This window comes from Dipodomys merriami, unplaced genomic scaffold, assembly GCF_024711535.1.
Source record: "Dipodomys merriami isolate MVZ:Mamm:240054 unplaced genomic scaffold, mDipMer1.0.p SCAF_56, whole genome shotgun sequence".
Classification (NCBI taxonomy): Eukaryota; Metazoa; Chordata; class Mammalia; order Rodentia; family Heteromyidae; genus Dipodomys; species Dipodomys merriami.
The window spans coordinates 7,053,586-7,080,963 of record NW_027206135.1 but is presented as its reverse complement, the minus strand read 5'-3'; the positions used below and the strand labels follow the sequence as shown (position 1 = coordinate 7,080,963).

The following is a 27,378-nucleotide window of genomic DNA, read 5'->3' as shown; positions in this document are numbered from 1 at the left end:
TTTCCCTGGCTATTCTACTCCAGGCTCAAATCATCCAAGTCCAGAGGGGACCATGCATGGAGAGACATGAGAAGGTCCCCCTCCTTCCTGGACCCAGGAGGAAGAAGGGGGGTGCAAATGGTATGTGACCTTCCAGATCCCTGTAATGGAAAATCTCAGCTGCAGGCCCAGAGGGGAGCAGTTATTTAGGGAATTTAGAAGTGTGTCCCATGCCCCCACAGTAGATTCACTGGAAGCAAGGTCCATAACTCTCTGCAGGGAGTTCCCTCTGGGAGACAAGGGACCCAGCCCAGCCAGCAGGTACCATAGGCCTCCAGCCAAAGCCCCATTTCCTCTCTCCTTTTGTCCTCCTTCCAGGCCTCTCAGAATTGCCCTTACCCAGCTGGCTTCCCTTCTTTCCAGCTCTGAGCCGAGAGAATTGGGAACACTTTTGGACAGTCCTGTCCTCTGAGTGCTGGGAGGAGACAATGGGAACAGGAACTTGTCCTCTCTCCTTTCCTGCTTTACCCCCCACACTCACTTTTTGGCTTTCTCATCAAATGAACAGTGGATGACCCTGCCTGGGTCATCTCCTCTGTCCCTCTTCCTAGATGGTATGGGGCTGAAGATGAGCCTCCAGCCCAAGGCAAGATTCCCTCTTCTTTCCCTAGGTACAGCTTGCAGGAGACTTCTCCATCAAACCTCCAGACTGCACAGAGCCTGGATATTGATGTCTAAGTACTTTTATGGTAGTTAATTGGAGATAAGATTCTCATGGACTTTCCTGCTGGGACTGGCTTCGAACCATAATCCTCAGATCTCAGCCTCCTAAGTACTTGGGATGACAGGCATGAGCCACCAGCACTCGGCTTTCAGAAGACCTGAATTCTGGTTCGGTTTTTAGCTCAAATTGTTGAAATCCCTCTGAGCATCATTTTCCCACCTGGAAATATAAGAAGGGTTAGAAGGGATAGCCTCGGACATCCTGGGATCCTGAACTGACTGCTCCCTAAGGGCCACATTCCCTGGATCCCCCCCCCCACACACCACAGCCCCTTCCCCTTGCCACCCCCAACTGCTACTGCCAGAGGCCTGGGGGGGTATGGAGAAGAGCTGGGGTGGTGTGGGGTGCAGCCACAGGACAAAACAGGCTGGCCAACAGGCCAGTTGCTAAAGGGGTGGGAGGGGAGGAGTCCTCAGGGATCCAGTTTCAACAAACTGTTTCTTTCCCGAGGAGGGGAAGGCGGGGTAAGGGGGAGAGGGACCTATTTAAAGCTACCCTGTTGCTCCGGCTGTCTCTGTCTGTCTGCCAGGGTCTCCAGCTGCCCCAGTCAACCGGTGTGAGCTTGAGATCCTCCTGGTGACCTCTCCTGCCTAGGTCCCCCTAGGCCAACTCTGGCCCAAGATGGGTCGTGGGGTAAGTATCCCCTAAGAGTAGGGGACACTTTGTGGAGGGAGAGGGAGGAATGAGCTGGGAGGGAGGGGGAGAGAGAAACTGAATGGGATAGTTTGAACTCGGAGCTAACAATCTCCCATGTACATGTCCCATGGCACCCATGAGCCCCAGTGCTCTCCTCTTCTGTACCTGTCCTTGCCCTCCTCCTAGCCCTTCTAACAACGAGCTCCAAAGCCCACTCCCCTGCACCTCTCCCCGCAAGGCCAGGCCATCCTTGCCCGCATCCTCATATTGCTATGCACCTCTTGCCGGGGCTGTCCCTCTCTCAACACATTTCCTGGCCTCTGGGCTAAAGGGATGTTTGACATTGTGACTTCTCTCCATCCTTTCTGCCCACTGAAAATCTTTATCCTTCTGGGAGTCACAGCCTGAGAGAATGCAGGGGGGAGGGGGCTGTCTTCTGAAGTTGGATAGGTGCAACAGAGCAACAGAGCATCCTGTCCCAAAGTCACCAGGCAGTTCCCAACACCAGTTCAGGGACCAAGTGTGCCCTGGACAGCTGGGAAGCGTGGGGGAGGAAAAGTGATGTGCCCTCAGCCCCCACCCCAGCACCTCCCGGATGTCCCCAGAAGCTCTGTCCTCGGCTCCAGGCCATGGGCTTAAAGGACTTGCCCTGAAGCTGGTGAGGGCTGCCCCCACCCCAGCTGCCCCCACTCCTCTGCCTATGGCATTCTGAAGCAGTGGCTTTGCCAAGGGGAAGATTAACAGCCACGTCGGGGCAGGCAGGGACAAGGCTTCCAATTCTTGGAAATGAAATTCCCATATGGAGAAAAGTGACCCAATCCCTTCTCATACTGTGCCTGGCTGCCTTCCTTTTGTGGAATGGTGGTGAAAGAGAGCATGAAGGGAAAGGGCATGGAGAACCCAGCAGAGTGCAAGAAAGACAGGATCAGGGGGCACAGTGGGCTAATTTCTGGACCCAGTAGGAGACAGGCAAGGACGCGTTGTTATCGCACAAAGTTGAGCAGCTGAGAGAACTCTGAGCCTGGACATCAGGGTTCCTGAGCTAGGGTAGGAGCTAGAAATAGAATATATATGTGTGTGTGTTTGTGTGTGTGTGTGTGTGTGTGTGTGTCTATCTGTCTGTCCATGACCACATGTTCCCTATACACTGGAAGTGCTCATGAATACTCACTCACCTGAATTGTGTCTCAGCAGGTAAATTTGCAAATGCCCAAGCCTTGGAGCATGCATGAGCCTAGATGTCACTGGGAGGCAGTGAGGGACTCTTGGCCTGCCCTTAGGATAGGCCTATGGGGTGGGGGTTTCACAGAAGAAGATGTTTAGCACTGTGGATGACCTGGGACCTTTAGCCTTACCTTGACATCTCTTACTCATGTGCAAGGCGCCTAAGAGGCCAGGGTTGGTGGGCCAGGCAAGCCCTCCAACCCCAACTCAAGTAGAAAAAAGGAGTATAGGCACACACACACACACACACACACACACACACACACACACACACACACACACACACACACACACACACACACACACACACACACACACACACACACACACACACACACACACACACACACACACAACTCTTCCTTAGAGCAAGGTAGACTAGTTTAGATAAGTAGTCCTGCCTGGGAAGCAATTTGGCCTTGACTTTACCAGTCTTTCGTCTCCCCTTGAACCCCTGCAGCCCCTCATCTACCTCGGGGAGAGTTAATAGCAAGATTCAAAGGAGGCTGATCTGGTCTGTCTGGTATGAATGACAGCAATATCTGGGATCAGAGGCTTGTCTGTTAGACAGGATTCTAAGCCTCTGAAGAGAAAATGCCTCTACTGCCTACCCTCTGTCCCCATGCTCCTTTTACCTCTCGTTCCTTCTTCCCAGCCGCTTCACTTCAGAGCAAGGCCCAACCCTCAGCCCTTTACGGTGTGCCATGAGGGCAGCGTGGGAGTTGGGGGAAGGGACATATCTGGTGGGAGGAAGCCCAGCCTTCTCCAGAGGCAGAGGTGGGGGGGGCAATTGGCTGATGTCCAGCTGCCCCCACTCTGTCCCAGCCTCTGGCTTTCTCAGAAAGAACTCTCTGTTCTCCTCCAGCATTCAAGACCCGGGGAGAGGGACTTGTGGTGGGGGAGGGAGACACAGAGTGAGGAAGGGGGGTCCTTGCTTCCTCTTTCTTTCTTGCCTGGGCAGCCACTGGCCTCAAATCTCTGCAGGATCTGGCTGCAGAGCCTGAGATCCTTGCCAGGGCAGGAGGGGGAGGGGCCATATGCCCAAGCTCTGGGCCAGGAGAACAGGGTGGGAGCTTAGGGACAGAAGGCACTGAACAGAGCTGCTTTAGCTCAGTCACAATCTAACATGTCAATGTGCATGGGCCAACTAGTTTGCATATATATATATATATATATATATATGCATGCATTTTTGTTTATTTGGGTCAGGGTCTTGCTTGCTATGTAGGGCCAAGCTGGTTTGAAACTCCAGATTCTCCTGTTTTTGCCTCCTGAGTGCTGGGGTTACAGGTTTATGCCACTATACCCAGGTCTAGATGTATGCATTTGATTCTAATTTTTATGTACTTTTCTTCACATCTAATTCCTCTGGGCTTTATCCCTTGCTCTCAGCCCCAGCTTCTCTTCAAGGCATGCCTAGGCATGGACATTGGTTGAGTGATAGTAATGTGTCCATGTGGGCTCATCAGCTATAACAATGTACTGTTCTGGGGCTGGATGCTGATAGTGGAGAAGGTTGTCCATGTGTGGGGGACAAGGGGGAGGGTCAGGAGATATCTGGGAACTTTCTCTACTTTCCATTCCAAATTTGCACTGAACCAAACAATTTGCTAAAGAAAAAAAGTCTATTATTTATGAACAAACAAATACCTCCCCATGCATAATCTTGAAGGAAAAAAAGCACAACACTTCAGCTGTTAATCCTCCCAGTTATTCACTCTTCATGGAAAACAGACAAATAATTACAGAAAGTCCCGTCTGTAAGTTCAAACACAAACCACTTTGTGCAGCTTTTAGGTCCAATGAAGAGTCAAAGACACCAGGTAGAAACTGAGCAGCCTCTCTAAAACAAGCACCTTATATCTGAGCCCATAAGGGGGAGAAGGTAGAGGGCTGAAGAAGGATAGTAGTGGACTCGAACCATGGAACCCAGGCCTTTCCCCAACCCTCACCCACCATGCCAAGATGGCCTCCTCTAGGAGGGAGAAAGTTCCCACTCTCTTCCTAGAGCTTTCTTTGAGATGACTGGAAGCTGATGGCGGCCCTAAAAAGAAGTAGAAATGGGGAATTTCATGAGGCTACAGTTGACATATCATCCGGGACTGGCTAGACCTAACAATTTTAGCTTTAGATTTGCTCTTAGACATAATTTCTTTTATTTTTTGGGACAAATTGAGCCCAGTTTCCTTCTTGCCCAGTTGGGCTTTGGTATATTAAGTCCTTCAAGTTACCTCCTTCCAGTTTTGGGTAAGTCTTCCTAGCACATCCCAGATTCCCATTTCTTGGATCTTCCATTACTGACATTTCTCAGCCCATCAGCCTTGCACCTTCAATTTCCACGACTCTACCACCAAACCTTCTTTTCTTCCTGGATGCTCCAAGATTCTTCCTCCCCTCACAATCTTAGTCATAGTTATTCCTAAGAACAATAACCACAGTGTTGAGCAAAGGCATTTCCTCAGATGCTTCTCCTCTTTCACTCTCCTCCCTCACCTGCCCTGTCCACTTGCTTTCAGAATTCTAAACAGCATAGAATTGTGTTTTACAAGATTTGTGTGTGTGTGTGTGTGTGTGTGTGTGTGTGTTGTTTTTTATCCAGCAGAAACCCATGTGTCATATACTGAATAGACAAAATGCATTTCTCTCATCCTGAGTCCCTTGGTCTTCCCTGCAGTTCACATGTGGAGGTCTCACAGCTCCATCCGTCATCTACATGTGAGAGCCTAGACCCCTCCATCTTTCTCCTCCCCCAGCACAGTCAGTGCCTTCAAGTCCACTGCTCACTTCCCAGCCTGGCTGGATGGTAGGAAGAGGGGATTCAGCTTGACCCCTGATTCTGTGCTCTCTTCCCCCCTCAGGCCGGCCGAGAGTACTCACCTGCCGCCACCACTGCGGAGAATGGGGGTGGCAAGAAGAAGCAAAAAGAGAAAGAGCTGGATGAGCTGAAGAAGGAGGTGGACATGGTGAGGGCGTGACTCACCCAGCAGGGTCTCGAGCTGGCAGCCCTGTGCAACCAGAGAGATCCCCCTGCCAGGCTCCTCACGTTACCCTTGTGCTCCAAGTGCACTCAGCCTCCTTCCCCAAAGTAACTCCACTTTCCCTCCTTAGGATGATCACAAGCTGTCCTTGGATGAGCTAGGGCGCAAATACCAAGTGGACCTGTCCAAGGTAAGGGAACAGGTTTCTACAGCAGAGGCCTAAGAGGTAAGAGAACAACGCGCCATCAAGTGGGAGAGCCTAGAAACCATAGTAGAGCCCTCACAGATGAGGGATCCATCCTAGAGACAACGAACTTGCCCAATCATGTGGCTAGAGGGTGGCAGACCTACAACTAAAATGTGGATTCCTGTTTCTTAGTACAAAGCATTTTCTCTTAATGCTCTGGAAGCCATGAGTCCTTAGAACTCAGTTTTTAGAGGACTCTGAGAAAGGATCTGCCCTCTACCCCTAGTAAACCAGTGATATATATATATAACCACTCATGAGCTGACCCACATGACCTAACAAGGTAATCCATCCTATTGTTATGGTAATCTGATGAGCTCCTGGTACACCCATCCATCCATCTATACATCCATCCATCCATCTGTGCATCCATCCATGATAGATACATTATGTGGTTTCTCTAACCCTTACAATAACCTTGTCAGCTACTGTTAGATTGTTGATTAGAGCAAGGAGATTCAAGTGCAAATTTCCCAGGTCATACAAGCAAGTAGCATAGTCAGATTGCCGAGCCCACCCCTTCGAAACATTTGAAAAATATTAACCTGTAAGAACTCCTGAGTCCAAGCCCCAATACTGAAAAAAAAATGTTAGCCTAAGCTGAACATAGTGGCACATGCTTGTAATCCCAGCTACTGAGGAGGTTGAGAGAGGAGGACTGTTAGTTTGATGCCAGACTAATAAGGCCTTAGTAAGACTCTGTCTCAAAACAAAACATAAAAGAATGCTGGGAATGAGGCTGAGTCTTAATCTAGCTTGTGTGAGGCTCTATATTGATTCAATACCCAATATGGAAAACAAGTTTATTAATCTTACCAGTGCAATAGCTGTACTATAGTTATTGTTCTAGCAATTTTGAAGGCTGAGCTAGAAGGGTTACTGAGCCCAGAAGTTCAAGACCAATTCAGGCAATATAGAAAGTCCTCATCTAGGGCTCGGAAGGTGGCTCAGTGGTAGAGCGCTTGCCTTGCATGCCTGAGGCCCTGGGTTCGACTCCTCAGTACCACACAAGCAAAAAGAAAAAAGCCGGAAGTGGCGCTGTGGCTCAAGTGGTAGAGTGCTAGCCTTGAGCTGAAGAGCTGAGGGACAGCACTCAGGCCCAGAGTTCAAGCCCCACAACTGGACCCCCCCAAAAAAAAAAGAAAGAAGAAAGAAAGAAAGAAAGAAAGAAAGAAAGTCCTCATCTAAAAACAAGCAAATAAAACTTTGTTAACCAAAAATTTTAGTGAGTTGATACCTTCTCACATACTCCTTTCCTTCCATCTTTTCTGAAATTCTATGTTCCATTTCTTCATTTATTTATTGTGCTTATGACTAATCTAGAGCATGAGCTCCATGAGACTAGGGATTTTGTTGGTATTGTCCTCAGAGTCCCAAAGTGATCTAGTGACACTAACGGTGGACACTAATGGTGCATGAGACACTATGGGGACAAAAATAAAAAAAAGACCTCTGAGCCAGCTTGGGGCCAGAGAAACACCCTGGCCTGGCTTTCCGGTGGAAAATGACAGGTGACTGCCAAAGATCACCCTGCTGGACAATGCCGTAGGTCTCTTTATGAAGCTCAGGTAAAAGAAGAGAACCTAAAGAAAAAGAGACAGGAGGAAGACTCTAGAGGTATTTTTCCAGGATGTTTATCCAGGCTTCCCACGGGAGATGCTGTGTCCCTAACCAAAATACACATCTCAATAGAAGAACTTTCAGAGGTGAAGCCACAGTCAGAAGTGGCTCCAGAACTTCAAAAGGCTGGGATCCTCTTCAGTCTTCGAGACCTCTACATCCTCTCTAGATGGTCACCATTCCTTGCCAAGGAGTTGCAGGGGTATGGTGGGGACTAAGTTGGCTCCATGTGTATGTTTTCCATACTTTTCTTTGTTCCCTAGGGCCTCACCAACCAGCGGGCTCAGGACATTCTGGCCCGGGATGGGCCCAATGCTCTCACTCCACCCCCCACAACACCAGAGTGGGTCAAGTTCTGTCGTCAACTTTTTGGGGGTTTCTCCATCCTGCTCTGGATTGGGGCCATCCTCTGCTTCCTAGCCTATGGTATCCAGGCTGCCATGGAAGATGAACCATCCAATGACAATGTAAGCAACACACCTGGCCTTTTGCGCCCCCCCCCCCCATGGCTCTGTCTTCCAACTCTAAATCCCCCAATGTAGTGGTGGGGAAGGTGCAAGGAACAAGATCCTCATGTCTTAGTTTCTTGGGCCCAAATGGGAAAAGCCTGTGCCCTATCTACAAAGCACCTCCACACACACACACACACACACACACACAATGATGAGTGAGACAGCTCCTCCCTGTTCCTTCCCACTTAAGCAGGGAGGTCTGAATCTCTGAGTTTTCACCTCTGGAGAAGTCCTAGTTCTAGAATGTTCCTTGCCCCCTCCATCCTAGGAGACTGAGGTTTGGAAGATAGAGAGACGTTAGAGAGGACTTCCTCTCCCACTCTCACTCCTAAGCACATATGAATGCCAGGGCTCTCATATAGGATGGCATTTGAGTGCTCATCCTGAGTAGCATAGTCCCTGTAAAGTGGGGAATGCTAAGTCCCTCCAACTGTCTCTTCTTACCAGCTCTATCTGGGTGTGGTGCTGGCAGCCGTGGTCATTGTCACAGGCTGCTTCTCCTACTACCAGGAAGCCAAGAGCTCCAAGATCATGGATTCCTTCAAGAACATGGTGCCTCAGGTAGATGGTGGGGCTGGGCTCCATTCAGGTATAATGGGATGGCCCAGCTCCCCTACCCTCACCTCCTTGTGTGCTCAGAGATGGAAATGGACAGAAAAGATCTTCCAGCTTTCGACACTGAGACCTAGTTTTGTCACTAACAGTGGGGAGTATTTCTCTTTCCCCTTAGAGTTGGAGAAGGGGGAAGGGATAGAGACAAGCATTTCATGAGCTGCCCATGGCCTGTCCACAGCAAGCCCTTGTTGTCCGAGAGGGAGAGAAGATGCAGATCAATGCGGAGGAGGTGGTGGTGGGAGATCTGGTGGAGGTGAAGGGTGGAGACCGTGTCCCTGCTGATCTCCGGATTATCTCTTCTCACGGCTGCAAGGTGAGGGGGTCACACCAGATCTAGAGGTGGTTGGGTCTAAGAAACAGACTGTATAGAGCTGAGAGGGTCCTATCTGAAGTTTAAAAGGAAACTCAGTTTAAAATGCCAACCTCTCTTCATACCTCATAGCTGAATCTTCTCTTAGCATATAGAAGGTTATTGCTACCTTCATGTAGTTGCGTATGAGGAATGCTATATGTCCTGATATTCCTTTTATAGTTAATGTGTACTGCATACCAAGTAGGTGTCAGACGGTTCACACAGACTATCTGTTTCACTATGGAAGAATGGTGTAGTTGAGTGTGAGAGCACACACTTATAATCCCAATCTCAAGAGACAGAAGGATTAATTGAGGTTAAGGCCAGCCTGGGGTCACTAATGACCTAATAGTGTAGAGCTGCTGCATATGGCACACAGGCTATGCCCTGAACAATTCCTGGAGGAGTAAAAGCATTTTCACAGACTACAGTGTTAGGGACACCTCTGGAGTTGTGCAATGCAGTGATTTTGTTTATATTCCCCATTTTACAGATGAACAAATGGAAGCTTTGTAGTTACGTAAATAACCCAAAGTCACATACAATCAGTAAGAGCCAGGATGCCAAAGCAGAGCAGGAACAATAGCTGATTAATGCCATAAATATGTGATGTGAGCAAGTATAATTTTGTCCATGTCACGAAAATTGAGGGTGATTCAAGCTGGCTCAGCTCAGGACCACAGCTGTGTACGTGCATGTGCTACTGCTAGAATGACTGCATACTCATTCCCCTGCAGGTGGATAACTCATCCTTAACAGGAGAGTCCGAGCCCCAGACCCGCTCCCCTGAGTTCACCCATGAGAACCCCCTGGAGACCCGCAATATCTGTTTCTTCTCTACTAACTGTGTGGAAGGTGAGAAACTATGCTGCCATCCCAATACAAGAGCGGGAAGTGTCCTGGTCCTGAGGAGTTGGATTGAGGGTTTGTTTGGCCAAAGCCCTTCTACAAAGAGGGACATTAAGAGATGGAGGGTTCTGAAGAATCACTGCCACAGAGCAGAGCATTGACCAGAGGCGAAACAACTCCATGGAAAAGTCACCTCCCTACTAGAAGAGCTCTAACTCTAGACTGTGCGGATTTCAGTCTTCAGAATAGTGGGCTGAGATCTCCCCACACACTGTGTAGACATGCACATATGGACACAAATGTACACACACACACACACACACACACACACACACACACACACACACCTCAGAGATCAAGCATGATTCTTAGGAGGCTTGTAAATGCATCTGATGCCTTCTATTGCTTGTGATTTGGGGCTAATTACTTGCTTCTCCACTTTTACCCGGGCCCCAAGCTGGGAAGGGTCAGGAAGTTTCAAGCCAGGTGAACGCGTGAGTACTTCAGTCCTCATCCAGACCTGTGCCAAAAGAAAAGATCCATAATAGACAGGTTTGCTCCATCTCTGTTCTGGGTCCTGGAGATGGAACATAATTGTTAACAAGAACTCCTGATGTTGCCGTTACCTAAGAGCAAGGGTCTAAATGCAACCAAAGCCTGTGCATTCTATGATCAGGCCAGGGAGCTGAGTCAGGGGTGACTCAGAGGAGGAGCAGAGGGCAGAGATAGTGGGAGAGGGAAGCTCTGACTAGCCCAAAGGCGTCTGAGAGACGGCAAAGGAGGCTTTGTACCCCAACTCCTTACCTTTCCCTTCCTATCACTCCTTTCTTCTCAGGATATTATGTTGCTTTGGGGTTGTTTTCCTCCTCAGCAAGTTGGAATTACAGTAAATACCACTTCATATTAAATGTCCTAAATTTTTAATGTACTGAGGTTCTGAAATTTGCCCAACATTTTCCACAATTGATTTGTTCAGAAATGCCTGATAAGATACTCTTCCTGCTCATTGTGCAATTAGACTTGAAGAGGGGAGTGGAGAGGAAATGAATGTAACTAACATTTGTCAAATGTTTACGGTGTGCCAGGTGCTGGTCTAGGTAAAGCACATCATTACTTCATTTAATTATTAAAACAACCCCTGAGTAGGAATTCAAGCAGGGATTCAAACCCAGATTTGGCAGACTCCAAGACCTTTCTGCTGTACCACACTCCTGTACTGTCACACAAGAATTAATGATTGCCTAACTTCTTTATATTCATGCCCAACATTGAGAAAGAAATATAAAAAAATCCGCAAGTGCTTTGTTTCTGTTAATAATATGCTTTGTGATATTGTTGAATATAAGATTGATTTTGCTGTAGTAGTATAGGCAATTTTTATTTCATTTATTGACTCTCCCCCATTTGAACTTTAGCATTACTTTGCAAGGCTTCTCCTCAAGCCCAAGAATAGAAGTGGTCATCTGTGAAGGGAGGGGGAGCCTGTGTCAGGTACAACCTACTGAAAGGGAGCTCTAGGATCTGAGTCTTCGGCCTTTCTAGTCTGCAATCATTTTCTTTGTTCACAGAGTACAAGGAGACTTCAGTCCTGGCAACCCTAGGTCACCCATTCCTGTGCTTCTTCCTGTTTCAGGCACTGCCAGGGGCATTGTGATTGCCACCGGTGACCGGACAGTGATGGGCCGCATAGCCACTCTGGCTTCAGGCCTAGAGGTTGGGCAGACACCCATAGCCATGGAGATTGAACACTTCATCCAGCTGATCACAGGGGTGGCTGTGTTCTTGGGAGTCTCCTTCTTTGTGCTCTCTCTCATCCTGGGCTACAGCTGGTTGGAGGCAGTGATCTTCCTCATCGGCATCATCGTGGCCAATGTGCCTGAAGGGCTTCTGGCAACTGTCACTGTGAGTGCCACTCAGGCTGGAATGAGGACAGCTCACTACACTCTCCTCAGAATGGGAGAGGTGCAGTGGCTTAACTTATTGCCTTTTGGTGACTTTTCCCCCTTGGAATTCCTAGTCACGTGTTACTTGTACTCAGAAATCACGTAATACATGGCTTAGAGTTTAAGTCTGGAAAAACAAAACAAAAACCACAAAACCTCAGGTTGGGCCACATCCAGACCCTCAGTTTCTCCTGCGCTTGTCATGGTCACCTTTCTCACCATCCGTGTGCTCATCTCACCCCTTCTCCCTCTGGATTCCCCGGCTCTTCTTGGCCAACTTGCCTGTAAAAGCTCTCTCAAAGGTCAACAATGACTAACTAGCAAATCCAGTGACATTTCTCAGCCTCCATCCTTCACTCTGATGCTGAAATGGATACTGTGCCCATCCTCTTAGAGTTCCATCTTTCATTAACTACAGTGATGTGTCACTATCCCAGTTCTATTGCCCTTGGTCCCCTACAGTATCCTCTCCTTCTCCTCCTGACATGACTTCCCAGGTTCCTGCGATCTGCACTTCCTGGACTTGCTTTGGGACTATAAAAAGTAGTCCCAAAGCAAGTCCATTTCCTCCCACAGTATCTCTTCTGGGTTCACATATCCTCAGAGGTTTAGTCAAGTCTCAGCTGGGCATTTATCCTAATACACACCTATGGTCCTATTTGGCATGCCTAAAGTTGAACACATCACTATTTACTGCTAGCTCTCCTTCATATTTTTGCAATAAGACTAAGGTAGAAGGAAGAGAGCTACAGTCAAGGGGAAGGTCATGGGTGTCTGGGCTCTCTACTTGACCCTTGTTGGTTCTTTCTCTCTACCAGGTGTGCTTGACACTGACAGCCAAGCGTATGGCACGGAAGAACTGCCTGGTGAAGAATCTGGAGGCTGTCGAGACCCTGGGCTCCACATCTACCATCTGTTCAGACAAGACAGGCACCCTCACCCAGAACCGCATGACGGTCGCCCACATGTGGTTTGACAACCAGATCCATGAGGCTGATACTACTGAAGACCAGTCTGGTGATTGGGTGCTCTAGAGTGGGTGCAGGGGGCAGAGATTGAGTAGGCCACTGGCAAGACACAGTGGCTGAAGGGGAGGTAAGCCTCTAAGGGGAGGCCGAGCTCCTGTTTGTCTCTCCCTTATTGTCTCTCAGGGGCCACTTTTGACAAGCGATCCCCTACGTGGACAGCCCTGTCTCGGATTGCTGGTCTCTGCAACCGTGCTGTGTTCAAGGCTGGGCAGGAGAACATTTCTGTGTCTAAGGTAGGGGTTCAGCCAGCACACGCACATGTGCATGCATGCGTGTGCACATGTGCACACATAGGTGTGTTTGGAGGATGTGTCCCAAAGATGGGCTTTTCCTCTCACGCCCTGTGACTGCCTCGGGAGCCTCAAGATCATCCTTGCCTGGTCCTCTACTCTCGTCCCTTCCCAGCCCTGACAGTGAATTCTCTTGTCTTCTGGCAGCGGGACACAGCCGGTGATGCTTCCGAGTCAGCTCTGCTCAAGTGCATTGAGCTGTCCTGTGGCTCAGTGAGGAAGATGAGGGACAGGAATCCCAAGGTGGCAGAGATTCCCTTCAACTCCACCAACAAGTACCAGGTCTGCTGGGCTGCTAGGTTAGAGGAAGAAACAGGACAAAATGGGGAGGAGTGGGAAAACTCCATAAAAGGGCCATCCAAGGCCATCTGCAGACAGCAATGTCTCACCCCTGCCTACCCGAGGACAATTTGTCTGACAGCATGTCTGGTTGCAATTACTCCCTAACTCCTGAACCCTTACTACAGTCCCTACTACATGGTCCTTCAACTCTGCCATCCTATTTAATTGAAGCCCACTTTAGTAATTCCCTTATGATATACCTGTCCAAGGCTGTATAGCAGCCCCTGTTAAGTGCCAAGAACAATCTTGGCTACACTCTCTATGAGCCAGGAAGGTAAAGCCTGTTGGGCTGAAGTGGGGTAGGAAATGTTTAGGAGAACCATTCATCCCTTCAAATATTCTGTCTTGTCTGATCATAATAATGTCTTATGGCAGTGACTCTTGGGTTGGAAGAGTTGAACAAACACCCCTCCATGCACAATGAGTCTCCCTTTGCTGACAGGCTTTGATGCATTTGAGTTATTTTTATTAAACATTTCCTTACAACAGCTGTTCTGTATCAGACCCCATGCTGGGCACTAGAACCACTAAGACAAATACAGTCCCTCTGTAACTGCCTTTCCCTCTCCAGCTGTCTATCCATGAGCGTGAAGACAGCCCCCAGAGCCACGTGCTGGTGATGAAGGGGGCCCCAGAACGCATCCTGGACCGGTGCTCCACCATTCTGGTGCAGGGCAAGGAGATCCCTCTTGACAAGGAGATGCAAGATGCCTTTCAAAATGCCTACATGGAGCTGGGAGGACTAGGGGAGCGTGTGCTGGGTGAGAGACAGCAACAGAGAAGTTGGCTGAGAGAGGGATCCTTCGCCCGCTGTGGCATCCCAGGGGGCACCCAAGCAGCCTCTGTGCTGCTCTCACGCTTCCATTCTGCCCTTCCTCAGGGTTCTGTCAACTGAACCTGCCCTCTGGAAAGTTTCCCCGAGGCTTCAAATTTGACACCGATGAGCTCAACTTTCCCACAGAGAAGCTGTGCTTTGTGGGGCTCATGTCTATGATTGACCCACCCCGCGCAGCTGTGCCAGATGCTGTGGGCAAGTGCCGGAGTGCAGGCATCAAGGTACTGGTTTCCTTTCCTCCCTTCCATGTTTGTCAGCCCCATACCAAAGTCAAGGGGCTGTAGCAGCTGCTGCCCTGGGGAGACACTGGTTCCTGGTGGCTTCTTTCCTTCTGACTCAGAGGAGACACTGTCTCTCTGCAGGCAAAGATCCCCCCAGCCCAACACTATCACCTCTCCCTTTTGCTCAGAGTAGTCAATTTCCTGCGCACTTGTCTCCCTGGCATAGTTCATTGCCCAACCTTTCCCTTCTAATTCCATAACAACACACCTTCCCATTTTGTAGACCTAGTTATCTGAGCCTTCCCACTGCTGCCCATTTTATCTATTTGGAATGGACTTAACAAACTCTTGTCTGCTCCCATTCTTTCCCTTCACCCTCTCCTTCCCTGCTGCAATTCAAATACACCTCTCACAGACTTTCTCCAACTGCAGTCACTTCTCACTTTCCATTTTCTCCTCTTGGTGGTCTTTATTCAACAAATACTGTTTACCAACTGTGCATAAACATTGTTTATCAACTAGGCATCAGACATTGTGCAAGGCACTGAGGTTAACACACAAATCTCCATCTTGGAGCTCACTTTCCTGTTACCAAAACAGTTCTTTGCTCTCCTCTTTTTCTGATCACCAGTTCTAAGGCCATCACTGGCTATCCTGTTTTTAACATCTCACCAATTCCCAAATCAGTGCAACTCAGTCTATTCACTGAGGGCCAGATAGGCCCTGTAGCTGCAAAGATGAACAAAACACAGGTCCTGGCCCCCATTTTTCATGGTCTCTCAGGCACAGATGACTTTACAGCCCATGACAAAATAGTCAATGATAGTTAGAGTCATTGAGTATCTACTGTGGTCATTTTTGCTTAACTTTCACATGAATTAAGCACTGTTCTAAGCATTAGACCTATATGATATTTAATCTTCACAACAGCTCTCTGAGTAAGCACTAGTATTTGCTCTGTTTTATAGAGAGGGAAACTGAGGTACAGAGTAATGTTCCAAAGGCCAAATAGCAAGTTGCTAAAACAGGGTTTGAATCACACCGTCTATTTCTTCACCATCGCATCAGAAGACTTGGTGCTGTGTATAGGTGTGAATTCTGAACCCATAACCACTTACATTGTAAGGCAGGCTTCACTGTCCTCATTTAAAGACAAAACAAATGGAAACTCAGAGTCAGTAAATAGCTTTCCCAAAATAGAACCACTGCTAAGAGGTGGATCAGGAATATGAAGCACAGTCAGCCAGAAGCCCGAGAGTCTCTTGCCAGGTTAAGTGCCTCTTGCAATGGTGGAGGTTACCACAGAGACCCGGGCAAGGGATCGCAGGGAAGTCAGCATGAGCAGTTAATTCTACCTCAGGGAACTGGACAATGTTTAACATAGAAGGATGATATCTGATCTGGGCCTTGAAGGCTAAAGAGGATTCTGTAGGCAGAAGGGGGGGAAGGCTTGGTAGGAGCAAAGAACACTGCGTGCTCTGACATGCCTACACTGTGCAGAGGTGTGGGGGATGGAGTTGGTAGAGGAGAGATGGCAAGAGATCACCGGGGATTGAGACTGGAACATTGACTCAAGGCCATTTGAAAGGACTTTGTTTAACTGCCAGACTCAGGGTTTATCTCATAGCCCATACAGGGCTACCGATGTCATAGGTGCTTAAAGGCTATCTGGACGCAAGGTGGACAGGATTTGGGAAACAACTGGAAATCAAGAGACAGGTGAAGAGGCTACATGATAGATAAGGGAAAGGATGATGATGACCTGAACCAGGACAGCAAAAAAGGGATTGAGAGATAGCTGCTTATGAGAAATGTTTTGAAAACTTGGTGATCAAGTGGGCATAGGAGTTGTAGAGAATATGAAAGAGAAAGGGACAGAATGAATAGAGCAGATGATATCTCATGTAGAGAGGAGCAGGTTTGGCCTTTCCAAACCTGGGAATAGAGATAAGAGTTCCATCTGAGCCAGGTGCTGAAGCTCATGCCTGTAATTCTAGCTACTCAAAAGGCTGAAATCTGAGAATCGCAGTTCGAAGCCAGCCAGGTCAGGAAAGTCTGTGAAACTTTTTTTTTTGGGTCCGGACGTGGGGCCTGAACTCTGGGCCTGGGCACTGTTTCAGCTCAAGGCTAGCGCTCTACCACTTGAGACATAGCACCACTTCCGGCTTTTTTCTTTTTGCTTATGTGGTGCTGAGGAATCGAACCCAGGGCCTCATGCATGCAAGGCAAGCACTCTACCACTGAGCCACCTTCCCAGCCCAAGTCTGTGAAACTTTTATCTTCAGTTAACAACCAAAAAAACAAAAGTAGCACTGTAGCTCAAAGTCGTTAAAGTGCTAGCCTTGAACGGAAAAAGCTCAAGGACAGCACCCAGGCCCTGAGTTCAAGCCCCACAACCATCACTAACAAAACAACAACTGAACAAAAGAGTAAAGTTTGGACAGTAAGTTTGAAGTACCTGTAAGAAACTCAAAGAGAGATTTCAGGGTTGGAATATACTTTAAAACTCAAGAAAGAGGATCAAGATTGGAAATTTGAATCTCATTAGCACACAGGTACAAACTAGTATGTTTTATAATATTGATGTGGAAGTACACATTAGAAAAGAGAAAGAGAAGGAAACTGTGGGCTATACTAATATGTATGGGAAAGTGGACAAAGAATACCTAGTGAGGAGAGGGAGGATAGAAGGCCACAGCTAACACTTGGCATCCACATAATGTCATGTGGTCTTCAAGACAACCTGGAAAGCTGGGAATCATCTCCATTGTTCCAAGACTCCACACAGACAGCATCTAGGTTTTGTTCCCCTATCCAACTCCAAGGCAGTGCTTGCTCCATTCTACTAGGCTGGAATGAGCAAGCAGAGGGGTGCAGGGTGAGGGGAACAAGGACAAAAGAAGATGTGGGTGCCAAGAGAGCATAGGGTTTCAGGAGGAGTCCTCAACATTGTCAATGCCTCAGAGGGTCAAGGAAGGTGAGATTTAGAGATTTCACCTTTTGTTTTTCTATTTGATGGCCCACTTGAGGGCAGTTTTAGTGGAGTGATATGGGGTTGGAGAGAAAGAGTGAGATCTGAAGCAATTTACTTCTCAGGATCTGTGCGAGTTTCCCCACAAACCATACAGGCAGATGCTGCCCTCATCTAACTTTGAATACTTTATGCTAATAGCCTTTTACCTTACCCGCTGACCATCTTCTCATCCCACTCCATCCATTTTGCAGCAGCAGTAGACATTATCCTGGCTAAGGCAGGACTCTTCTTCCAACACTGTGTAGGGCTGCTGAGGCAAAGGAGCAAGATGCCAGCCACAGGGCACTGTGTCCATCCACAGACTTGCAGCACTCACACTCATTCATTTGTTCTGGGACCTAGAGCCAATTGTGAATCCTCCCTCATCCATGTAATAAGGGGAGCTGTTAAAGGAAGTGACCTTCCAGCTCTGACTGCCTCATATCCATGAAATCTAAGCTCCTAAAGACACTTCAGAACAAGCCTAACCAACCCAACCCAAGCTTCTCTTCCAAGGGACCTTCATTAACTTGTCACTGTCATGGATGTCTTCTTTTGCTTAAGACAGCTATTTTTCAGCTCCAAACTACACATACACTTGAACATACTTCCATTATTTAGGTTGGGATTTACCAGCTTCAGACATCTCGTGACCTAGATGCTTCACTAGCTTTGGGGGAAGGAATGGGAACAATCTCTTAACATTGTGTTCCTTTTCTCCTTTCCACCAGGTGATCATGGTGACTGGGGATCACCCTATCACAGCCAAGGCCATTGCCAAAGGTGTGGGCATCATATCAGAGGGTAATGAGACAGTGGAAGACATTGCAGCCCGGCTCAACATTCCTGTGAGTCAAGTCAACCCCAGGTGAGGCCTTTTCAGAATCCTATCCCTGAGCAACATGTACTCTCCTACAGTGAGAGCTTCACTGTCTCCTGGGGGATACGCAAACAGCATACTTCAGAACTTCTGTGACTACTTCCTTAGGCCTGAATTTCTGTCCAGACTCTACCACCAATGAGCTGTGTGACTTTGGTGGTAGTCACTCTGCCTTGCTGAACTTCCATTGCTCCACTACAAAATTAGGATGTATCCACATAATGGGGTGGCTGTGGGTATGAGATAGCCAAGAAGGAAGTAGCACATGGCTAGAAAACTCTACCTACAGCCTGTGATGACATCACATGGCCAGGATATAGAGAGAAGTGGAGGGACTGAACACCAAGGGAGAGGGATGTAAAAGTGACAGAGGAGCCCAGGCCCAGAGATGGCGAGGAGAGACCCGGGCACAGATAGTCAGTCACAGCTGCTCCTACCCTCCAGAGAAGCCAAGGCGTGTGTGGTACATGGCTCAGACCTGAAGGACATGACATCAGAGCAGCTGGACGAGATTCTCAGGGACCACACAGAGATCGTGTTTGCCCGCACCTCTCCCCAGCAGAAGCTGATCATCGTGGAAGGATGTCAGAGGCAGGTAAGCCATGAGAAGGGAGTCGGGTGGAAGATCAGTGGCCACCTGGAGAGGTGCTTTATCCTCATGATGACATCTTCTCCTCAGGGAGCCATTGTGGCCGTGACGGGTGATGGGGTGAACGACTCCCCTGCCCTGAAGAAGGCGGACATTGGCATTGCCATGGGCATCTCTGGCTCTGACGTCTCTAAGCAGGCGGCTGACATGATCCTGCTGGACGACAACTTTGCCTCCATCGTCACGGGCGTGGAGGAGGGTGAGGCGGCGGCGTGGGCTGGGGTGGCATCCAGGATGTCTGAAGCCAGTCCCTCTGCCTCCTGTGTGTGTTCTACCCTAATAGAAATGTCAATCCATGATTCCAGGCACCCCAGCCTGCTTTAGTGTCTCTCAAATATACTACCTTTCCTCTCTCAGGAAAATGGGAGGCCACTCTATATGGGCTGGGGGTGGGGACAGCCCCTCCAATCTCCCTGATGCTCTCAGAATCTCCCCACAGGGCGCCTCATCTTTGACAACCTGAAGAAGTCCATCGCCTACACCCTAACTAGCAACATCCCTGAGATCACCCCCTTCCTGCTGTTCATCATCGCCAACATTCCCCTCCCTCTGGGCACTGTGACCATTCTCTGCATCGACCTGGGCACTGACATGGTGAGCCCTGAGGGTGAGGCAGGGAGCAGGCAAGGCAGCCATGAAGCCTGAATGACTGAGCTAGATAGCATATGAAGGAACTGCACCAGGGCAGCCAATTGGGTCCTGACTGTTAAGACACACTCGGGCCAGGAGGAGAATAGTATCTTAGTACATGTATGTGTGTTGAATTGTGTTGGAGATTCTTCAGTGTTGTACCCATGGTCTCCCACATCCCTTCTAATTTCCTCCCCTGTCCCCACATCCTATGCACACAGGTCCCTGCCATCTCCTTGGCCTACGAAGCAGCTGAGAGTGACATCATGAAGCGGCAGCCACGAAACTCCCAGACTGACAAGCTGGTGAATGAGAGACTTATCAGCATGGCTTATGGACAGATCGGTGCGCCAGGCCCAGGGATTAGGAGGGAACCCCCAAAGGCTTCTGTAATTGATTCCTTCCCTGACCCAAGTCCTGCCTGTTGTCCACCACTCACAGGGATGATCCAGGCACTGGGTGGCTTCTTCACCTACTTTGTGATCCTGGCAGAGAATGGTTTCCTGCCATCAAGGCTGCTGGGAATCCGCCTGGACTGGGATGATCGGACCACAAATGACCTGGAGGACAGCTATGGACAGGAGTGGGTGAGTGGGACAACAGAAGCGCCATGCACACATTTGAGGGTTTGGGCTATAATGCTTGGCAGGAAGGTCCAGGAGCCAAAGGATGGATTGGTTACCAGGTTTAACTACTACCCTAAAACCATGCTGTACTCTGGTCCCACTTTTTCCTCTAACACTTCACCTCTCTCTGCTCACCCTCCCTAGACCTATGAGCAGCGGAAGGTGGTGGAGTTCACGTGCCACACGGCCTTCTTTGCCAGCATTGTGGTGGTGCAGTGGGCTGACCTCATCATCTGCAAGACTCGCCGCAACTCAGTCTTCCAGCAGGGCATGAAGTGAGGACCCTACTGGCACCCATCCATCCAGGCAGAGTGCTCTGGGGCAAGACCACCAATTCTCCCAGTCCAGAATCCCAACAGAAGTTCACCTCACTTCTCTGAGTCCCAGCCCACAACAGGGCATCTAGTTTTTATTAACCAGTTGTTTATTCATAGTTAGATTTGAAATAGGAAGGAATGATAGAACCCTTTCCACTGATTCCAATTTTGTTCCTAAAATATACTTTGTTGTGGTCTCCTTCCTCCTTCCTTTTTATCTTCTCTCTTTCATCCTTCCTTTCTCCCTTCCTCCTTTCCCGCCTCCTTTCATTCCCTGTCTATTACTCCAGTGGCATCTACCCCCATTCTTTGCTCCTCACTACCACTCAACATAGTCTAGAGTACTGCACTTACCCTGTGGTGCTGCCCAAGGCAGCCTTGGGCCTTCTCACAGCATGGTACCAAGTGCCCAGCACTGGGCCAAGTCTCTCACAGATAGTATTAAATCCTTACAATTGCAGTAGAAAGTAAATATTGGTGTTCAAGTGAACAAAAGGCCCCCAAAAGGTTAAATGTTGTGCCTAAGTTTGCTGTTTAGTAAGGATCTACCAGGTTTACCTCTAAAGCCCAAGTTCCTGGCTTACACTCTAATCCTACTGATTCATACATCTCAGAGTCTGGCACCTATCAGGATTCTAGCATGGAATGGAGGTTGAGTGCTGAAGGTACCAAGCTAGTTCCCTTTCTTTTCTTCTACCTTAAACAATGGCCATTCATGTCCCAGAGAATCTAAGAAATTGGGGATGGACCTAAGGCCTGGGACTTCTGTGCAGCACATGGATGACAAAAGAAGCTAGGGACAATGGTCAGGCTGCTAAATCCAGCTCACCTACAGGCCAATGGGAAGAAAAGGAAAACTTGAGCAAAGCCACAAATTTGACAGAGCTGGAAATAGACTCCTTATCTGACTCCAGAATCCTCCCCCCAAACCTCTGTCTATGCTTCTTTTCAATTCTGACATAGTAAACATGTATTAACCACTTCCTGTACACAGACTTCCCAGAGCTCCCTCAGCCTTCTAAACACCCTCTTCTTCATTCATATCTTTGATGAACCACCAATAGACTCTGTAGGAGATACTGAGAAGTGTAAGACATGCATGGGCTCTGCACTGGAAGAGTTCTCAAGGAATCTTTTTTGTCTGCTTGTAATTTGTTTTTGGAGATGGGCTTGATAGGTAGCACAGGCTGGTCCTGATTGTCTTGCTTCAATGTCGTGAGTACTGGGATTACCCAGCTCTTCAAAGCATCTCATTGGAGAGATGCATCTGAAGCAATAGCAAGATTGTAAGCTGCCCGGGGGCAGGGCTCTGCTGACCACTGCATCTCCAGCTCTGAGCAGATCACCCAATATGTAAGAAACAATTATGAACATATGTGTGATAGACAATAATTGGAGCTAAACTCAGTAGGCAGAAAAAGAAAAGGTTTCTATGGTTACATAAAGTAAAAGAAGATGTTTGAAGAAGACATAGGAAGGTATCCTTTATAGCCCTTCCTTCATATTTTTCCCTCCCCTGTCCTCTCCACCCCCAAGGGTGCCCTTGAATCTCTTCCTTCCCACTCCATCTCAAACCTCTTGTTCTCTGCCTTTCCAGGAACAAGATCTTGATTTTTGGACTCCTGGAGGAGACGGCATTAGCTGCCTTTCTGTCTTACTGCCCAGGCATGGGAGTAGCCCTCCGTATGTACCCACTCAAGTGAGTGTCCCTTCGGGTGGCCGCGTGCATGGCACAGAGTGTCCAGCCACCCCTCCCCCCTAGGATTCAGGCTCTTATACATTTGAATCCCAGTGTGTGTGATGCAGTGCCAACCTCTGAGGTTCCTGATTGCCCCTCCCACCATTTGTTTTTAGGGTCACTTGGTGGTTCTGTGCCTTCCCCTACAGTCTCCTCATCTTCATCTATGATGAGGTCCGGAAGCTCATCCTGCGGCGATATCCTGGGGGTAAGCTCTTCTACCCAACCTGGCCCCCAGGCCAGCCCCACCCTGATCCGCCTCTGGGCTCCACACCCAACACTCAATTTCTTTATTACACCTTTGCTCCTGTTTCTCACAACCCTTAGAGCCAGGAACCTGACTCTGGAGTCTACCCTTCCTCCCTACTACCTCTCAGATTCTAAGTCTCACTTAACTGACCACAGGTCTCCAAGGCTCCCTCCTTCCCCTGACATCACAGAACATTCAAATTAGAAGAGACTCCTCAAACTCATCTAGTCACCTCACCTCCAGATTTTTCAGAGAAAGAGAAGGTACTAGGGTGGATTTATTTATTCAAGGTCACAGGCAAGGAGTAGCAGAACTAGCACTACAACCCTCAATCTCCTGATTCCTTGGCATCCAACAAGGGCTTATTTTTTTTCTGACAATTTTTTTTAAAAAATCACTTACTAGGTTAAAAAGCAATGGCCTAAAAACCAAATACAGTCCATAGACCATGTTTGGTTTGATGTGATCAGTATTTGTGTGTGTGTGTGTGTGTGAGAGAGAGAGAGAGAGAGAGAGAGAGAGAGAGAGAGAGAGAGAGAGAGAGAGAGAGAGAGAGAGAGAGAGAGACAGAGACAGAGACAGAGACAGAGACAGAGACAGAGAGAGACAGAGACAGAGACAGACAGAGAGACAGAGACAGAGACAGAGAAACAGAGAGAGAAAATAGCCTAGGGCTTGAACTCAGGACCTGGGCACTGTCCTTGAGCTTTTTCACTCAAGGCTAGCACTCTACCACTTGAGTAACAGCATCACTTTGGGTTTTCTGGTGGTTAATTGGAGATAAGAGTCTCAGTCTTTCCTGCCTGGGCTGGCAGCCTCCTGAGTATCTAGGATTATAGACATGAGGCACCAGCACCCAGCTACATACATATATATACACACACACAGAGGAAGGGGGGGTCCAATAGTCATAATATAGGGGCTCTAAATTAAATCTGTTTCTAACTTCTCAAAGATCAGAAGAGCTGGCAGTCCTCTGACCATATTTCTAAGCTGCTTCATTTCATCAGTGGACAGTGCTTCTAGACAGTGTTTAATCTGAAGATCCCTGTAGACATTTACACTTCAGCCTCCACTGTGGCAACACAGACCTCCCCTGAAGGCAGGCTTACCCTCTTCTTACCTCTAACCCACAGCCTGCTGGGTAGGCCCCTGGCCTACTCCTCCACCTCCCTCCCATCACCTGAAGCTGCTTCCCTCAAACCCCTCCCCAGGCCTCTCCCTCCACCTGGCTTTAGCTACCCAAGCTCCCAAGAAATGGATCGTTTGCCTCATTTTGAACTCACACTGTAACCTTTACCCCAATCTCTCTAACAGGCTGGGTGGAAAAGGAGACATATTACTGAGTCCACAGGAAGAAGAATCAGCCATGGGCGAGATGAGATGCTCTGGAGACGTGGCAAGGATGATTGTGGGGCAGGATGGAAAACTGCAGTAGTATTATGGGGGAAGATTTGGAGAGAGACAATGAAGCAACTCAGCAGGCTAAGTTGGGGAGAATGGGTTTAAAAAGAAAACAAACGAGAGTGACCACTCCATAGACCTAATTGTGAACTCTCAGATTAGACTGCATGCTAGGGTCACCCTCCCAGATTCTTTTTCATCTTATTCCACCCTGTCACCCTGTTGAGGAACTGGGTTTGTGCCAGCCCTCTCCATGCCTTAGCCCTTTACCTCAACTCCCATAGATAAACATCTGAAGGCAGGGATCTGCCTAATTCGGAAGAAGAAACCCTTAGATCATCAAGTGTTACTTCATGTCTTCAGTCCCATTCCTCTTCCCTTCTTGCCTCTCATTATCTTTCCCCTCTGCTTCCCCTCAGAACTTGAAATCACAAAGGCTTCTCCAATGAGTTCAAGAGCCTGAGGCTAAGAAGAGAAGCTAGTTGGAGAGGCTGGGCCTGTTCCCTCAGTTAGGGACTGGAGAGAAGATCTGGGCAGGCAGGTAGGGTGTTCGGTCCAGAGGAAAGAGGCAGAAAAGGAAGAAAGGTAGGAAAGCAATACTAATATTGGGGCATTAGAAATACTGCTCCAACACTAGCCTTGAGCTGAAGAGGTGAGGGACAGCGCCCAGGCCCAGAGTTCAGGCCCCATGACCAGACCCCCCCCCAAAAAAAGAAAGAAATACTGTTCCAATACTGCAACAATAGCACCTATGTTCAGAAGTTCAGCCTGTCTTGAGTCTCCAGGTAGCTGGTAAAGGTTAAGGCCCTGCATCCTTCCCTTTTAGAATAACCCACCAGTAGACCAAATTCATATCTCATCAGAGTAGCAGCAGAATAGAACCAGGAGGCAAATTCAAGCAGTTCCACAGATGCCACACTGCATGCCACCTAGTGTCCCACTGGCCCTTGATTCACAGTCCTCTCAGTCCATGAGGCCCAGACGTGCCCAGATGCACCCAGAAGCTCCAGCTGTCTCAATCACAGTGCTTGGCATCATCCCACCCTTGAGAATACTAAGTCCTTAGGCACTCATGCTGTTCCGGGCCCTGGATGCTGTCAGTTGTCTCCCCACACTCCATACCAAGGCGGAACCTTGATGCTCATCCTCATAAATCTGTCACTCTTGGCACTACCAAGCTGGCCCTGGAAAAGGAGCTCCTGGCCATTAGTTGGAATTGGAGTGAAATAGTTCCCAGAAGATTCCTAACTCCCAGCGACAAGTAGAATCAGCTTAGGTCATGTCATAATCATATCCTTTGAGCTATAAGAGGGACAATGTTAAGAGACCTACCTTCGATCTCTCACATGGCAGGGCCACTCCCACAGACAAGCATCCTTCACACTAAGGGTCACCATGCTCACTTGCCCTGAAAGGAGAGGTGGCTTTGGGTTCCTGTGGTAGATACTTTTCTTTACTCCCTCCTCACCTAATACAATTGCTCTGTAGGCAAATCTGCCTATTCCCTAAACCTGTCCCGAAGGTATTGGAAACCCTACACAGAAATCTAGATAATCCAAGCAAGAGTGAGAGACACCGTAGGAAAATGGAAGGCCTACGCAGAAAAGAAGGACAAAACACAACCTTCGTCAGACCCATAAACAGCCCGCAGTGGCTTTCATTTCCCTGCAGTGGAATTTTGCTTTATCAGAAGAACCTTGAAATAAGTGAGTCATTGTTTTAGGATGGAAATCTAAATCCAACACCATATTTATTTGAGCCCGATTAATTGACTGTGGACAAAAGTTCATCTTTATGCAATCAATAAAAATGGCATTTGTTTAGTGAATTAAGAGCATAAGCTGTATTGTTAGGGGTGGCTTTTTTAGTCTTTCTAAAATTATACTTTTCAGGTACTTTCTGGATATGCATTTAGAAGTATAGCAAGTGCATTGGCTAATTATTATCAATCCTGATGTATTTGTTAAAGAAATAGCTACAGGATCTTTACTGTGACCTGTAGGACATTAGTTTGAGGCACTATATATGTACTTGAAAATAATAAAGTTGCATTTCTTTATGGGGAAAAGTTACCTTTTCTATAATTGACTTCTATACTTCATATTTGCCGCCCTCCCACATTTGGGTATTGAAATGTGTGCTGCAGCAAGATTTGGCTTATAGAGAGGAGTAAAAAGAACAAAGATGTCAGGGATAGGAGTGAAATGATCTGGAAACAGATGGTGCTGGTAGAAAATCTAGAGGGAAGAAGTTAGTCACAAAATAAACTAGAAGGAAATAGAATAGGAACTTCCTTCCTTGTGGTTAATTTCACCTCTAGAGTCACAAGGTCTTGTCCAAGACAGCAAAGGGATGTGAGATTATGAGGGCCAAACCTCATAGTCACTTCTGCTTCTGTTCCAGACACAAATTAGGCCACTCTTAACCTGACAGGGTTGGGGAAGGAAATCTGCGCTTAACTGACAAGGTTGGACAAACAGCACTGTTAACAGCCTGTACTATAAGCAGAGCTGCTCTGGCAGACATCGTTAGGATGTGAGGATAATACGGATTCAGCCTTGAAGTTCATCTGAGATGTTGGTAAGCGTCACAGACAAGGTGTGATGGCCAGTCAAGAGGAAGGCCATGTTCTAGAGGAAGGGTAGGGGGGTGAGTGGAATGGGCCTTGTGCATTCCTCCAGGAAGTCCAACCTACACCAGTTCCTGCTGACTTATATTCTGACCCTTTTATTACACTCAACTGTAATGATGATGCTTATTGGTGTAGTGATTGTAGCAGCAATGACTCCAGCTTACTCTGTGACATACAGATACCCATTTGTGTGCTTGCTTATGGCATAAAACTATCACTTTACCACTTGAGCTACAGCTCCACTTCTGGCTTTGGGGTGATTAACTGGAAATCAGAGTCGCATGAACTTTTTGCCCAAGCTGGGTTTGAACTATGATTCTCAAATTTCAGCCTCCTGAGCAACTAGGATTACAGATATGAGTCATTGGTGCCCAGCTCAAATTTTTATTTGTCAAAATTTTATGCACATTTCTTTTATCTCATCTCAGAGCTTTTACTCTTTTTTTTGGGGGGGGGGTCCGGTCATGGGGCCTGAACTCTGGGCCTGGGCGCTGTCCCTCAAGAGCTTTTACTCTTGATGGCCCTTATGCCAAGAATACTTTCTCTCATATGCCTAGCTCCTCCACTTCATTCAAATCACCCCTAAATATCATCTCCCCAGAAGGGTTCTTTCGGCCCACCCCCAAATTCATAAAGAAATACTCCTAGCACCTCTTTGTTTTCTAATTCTCTAACTTTTGAAGTAAATATATAAGAAATAGATATAGTATATAAAAATATATACATATAAGGGCTGGCTAGGGTGGCTCATAGCTGTAATCCCAGTTACTCAAGAGGCAAAGAT

The 27,378-nt window shown here is 48.0% G+C and overlaps 1 protein-coding gene across 1 annotated transcript; it reads left to right on the top strand.

The window, feature by feature from the left end:
• Positions 1–1,263: 1,263 nt before the first annotated feature.
• Atp1a2 (ATPase Na+/K+ transporting subunit alpha 2) lies at positions 1,264–26,034 on the top strand. Its single transcript, XM_070000293.1, has 23 exons — positions 1,264–1,396; positions 5,482–5,586; positions 5,732–5,791; positions 7,732–7,935; positions 8,428–8,541; positions 8,774–8,908; positions 9,685–9,802; positions 11,430–11,698; positions 12,558–12,756; positions 12,891–13,000; positions 13,205–13,339; positions 13,971–14,160; positions 14,280–14,455; positions 18,200–18,336; positions 18,793–18,943; positions 19,028–19,196; positions 19,437–19,591; positions 19,849–19,972; positions 20,069–20,214; positions 20,398–20,528; positions 22,168–22,269; positions 22,425–22,516; positions 23,876–26,034. The coding sequence occupies exons 1-23, from the start codon at positions 1,385–1,387 to the stop codon at positions 23,902–23,904; spliced, it is 3,063 nt and encodes a 1,020-aa protein (XP_069856394.1). The 5' UTR covers positions 1,264–1,384; the 3' UTR covers positions 23,905–26,034.
• Positions 26,035–27,378: the final 1,344 nt, after the last annotated feature.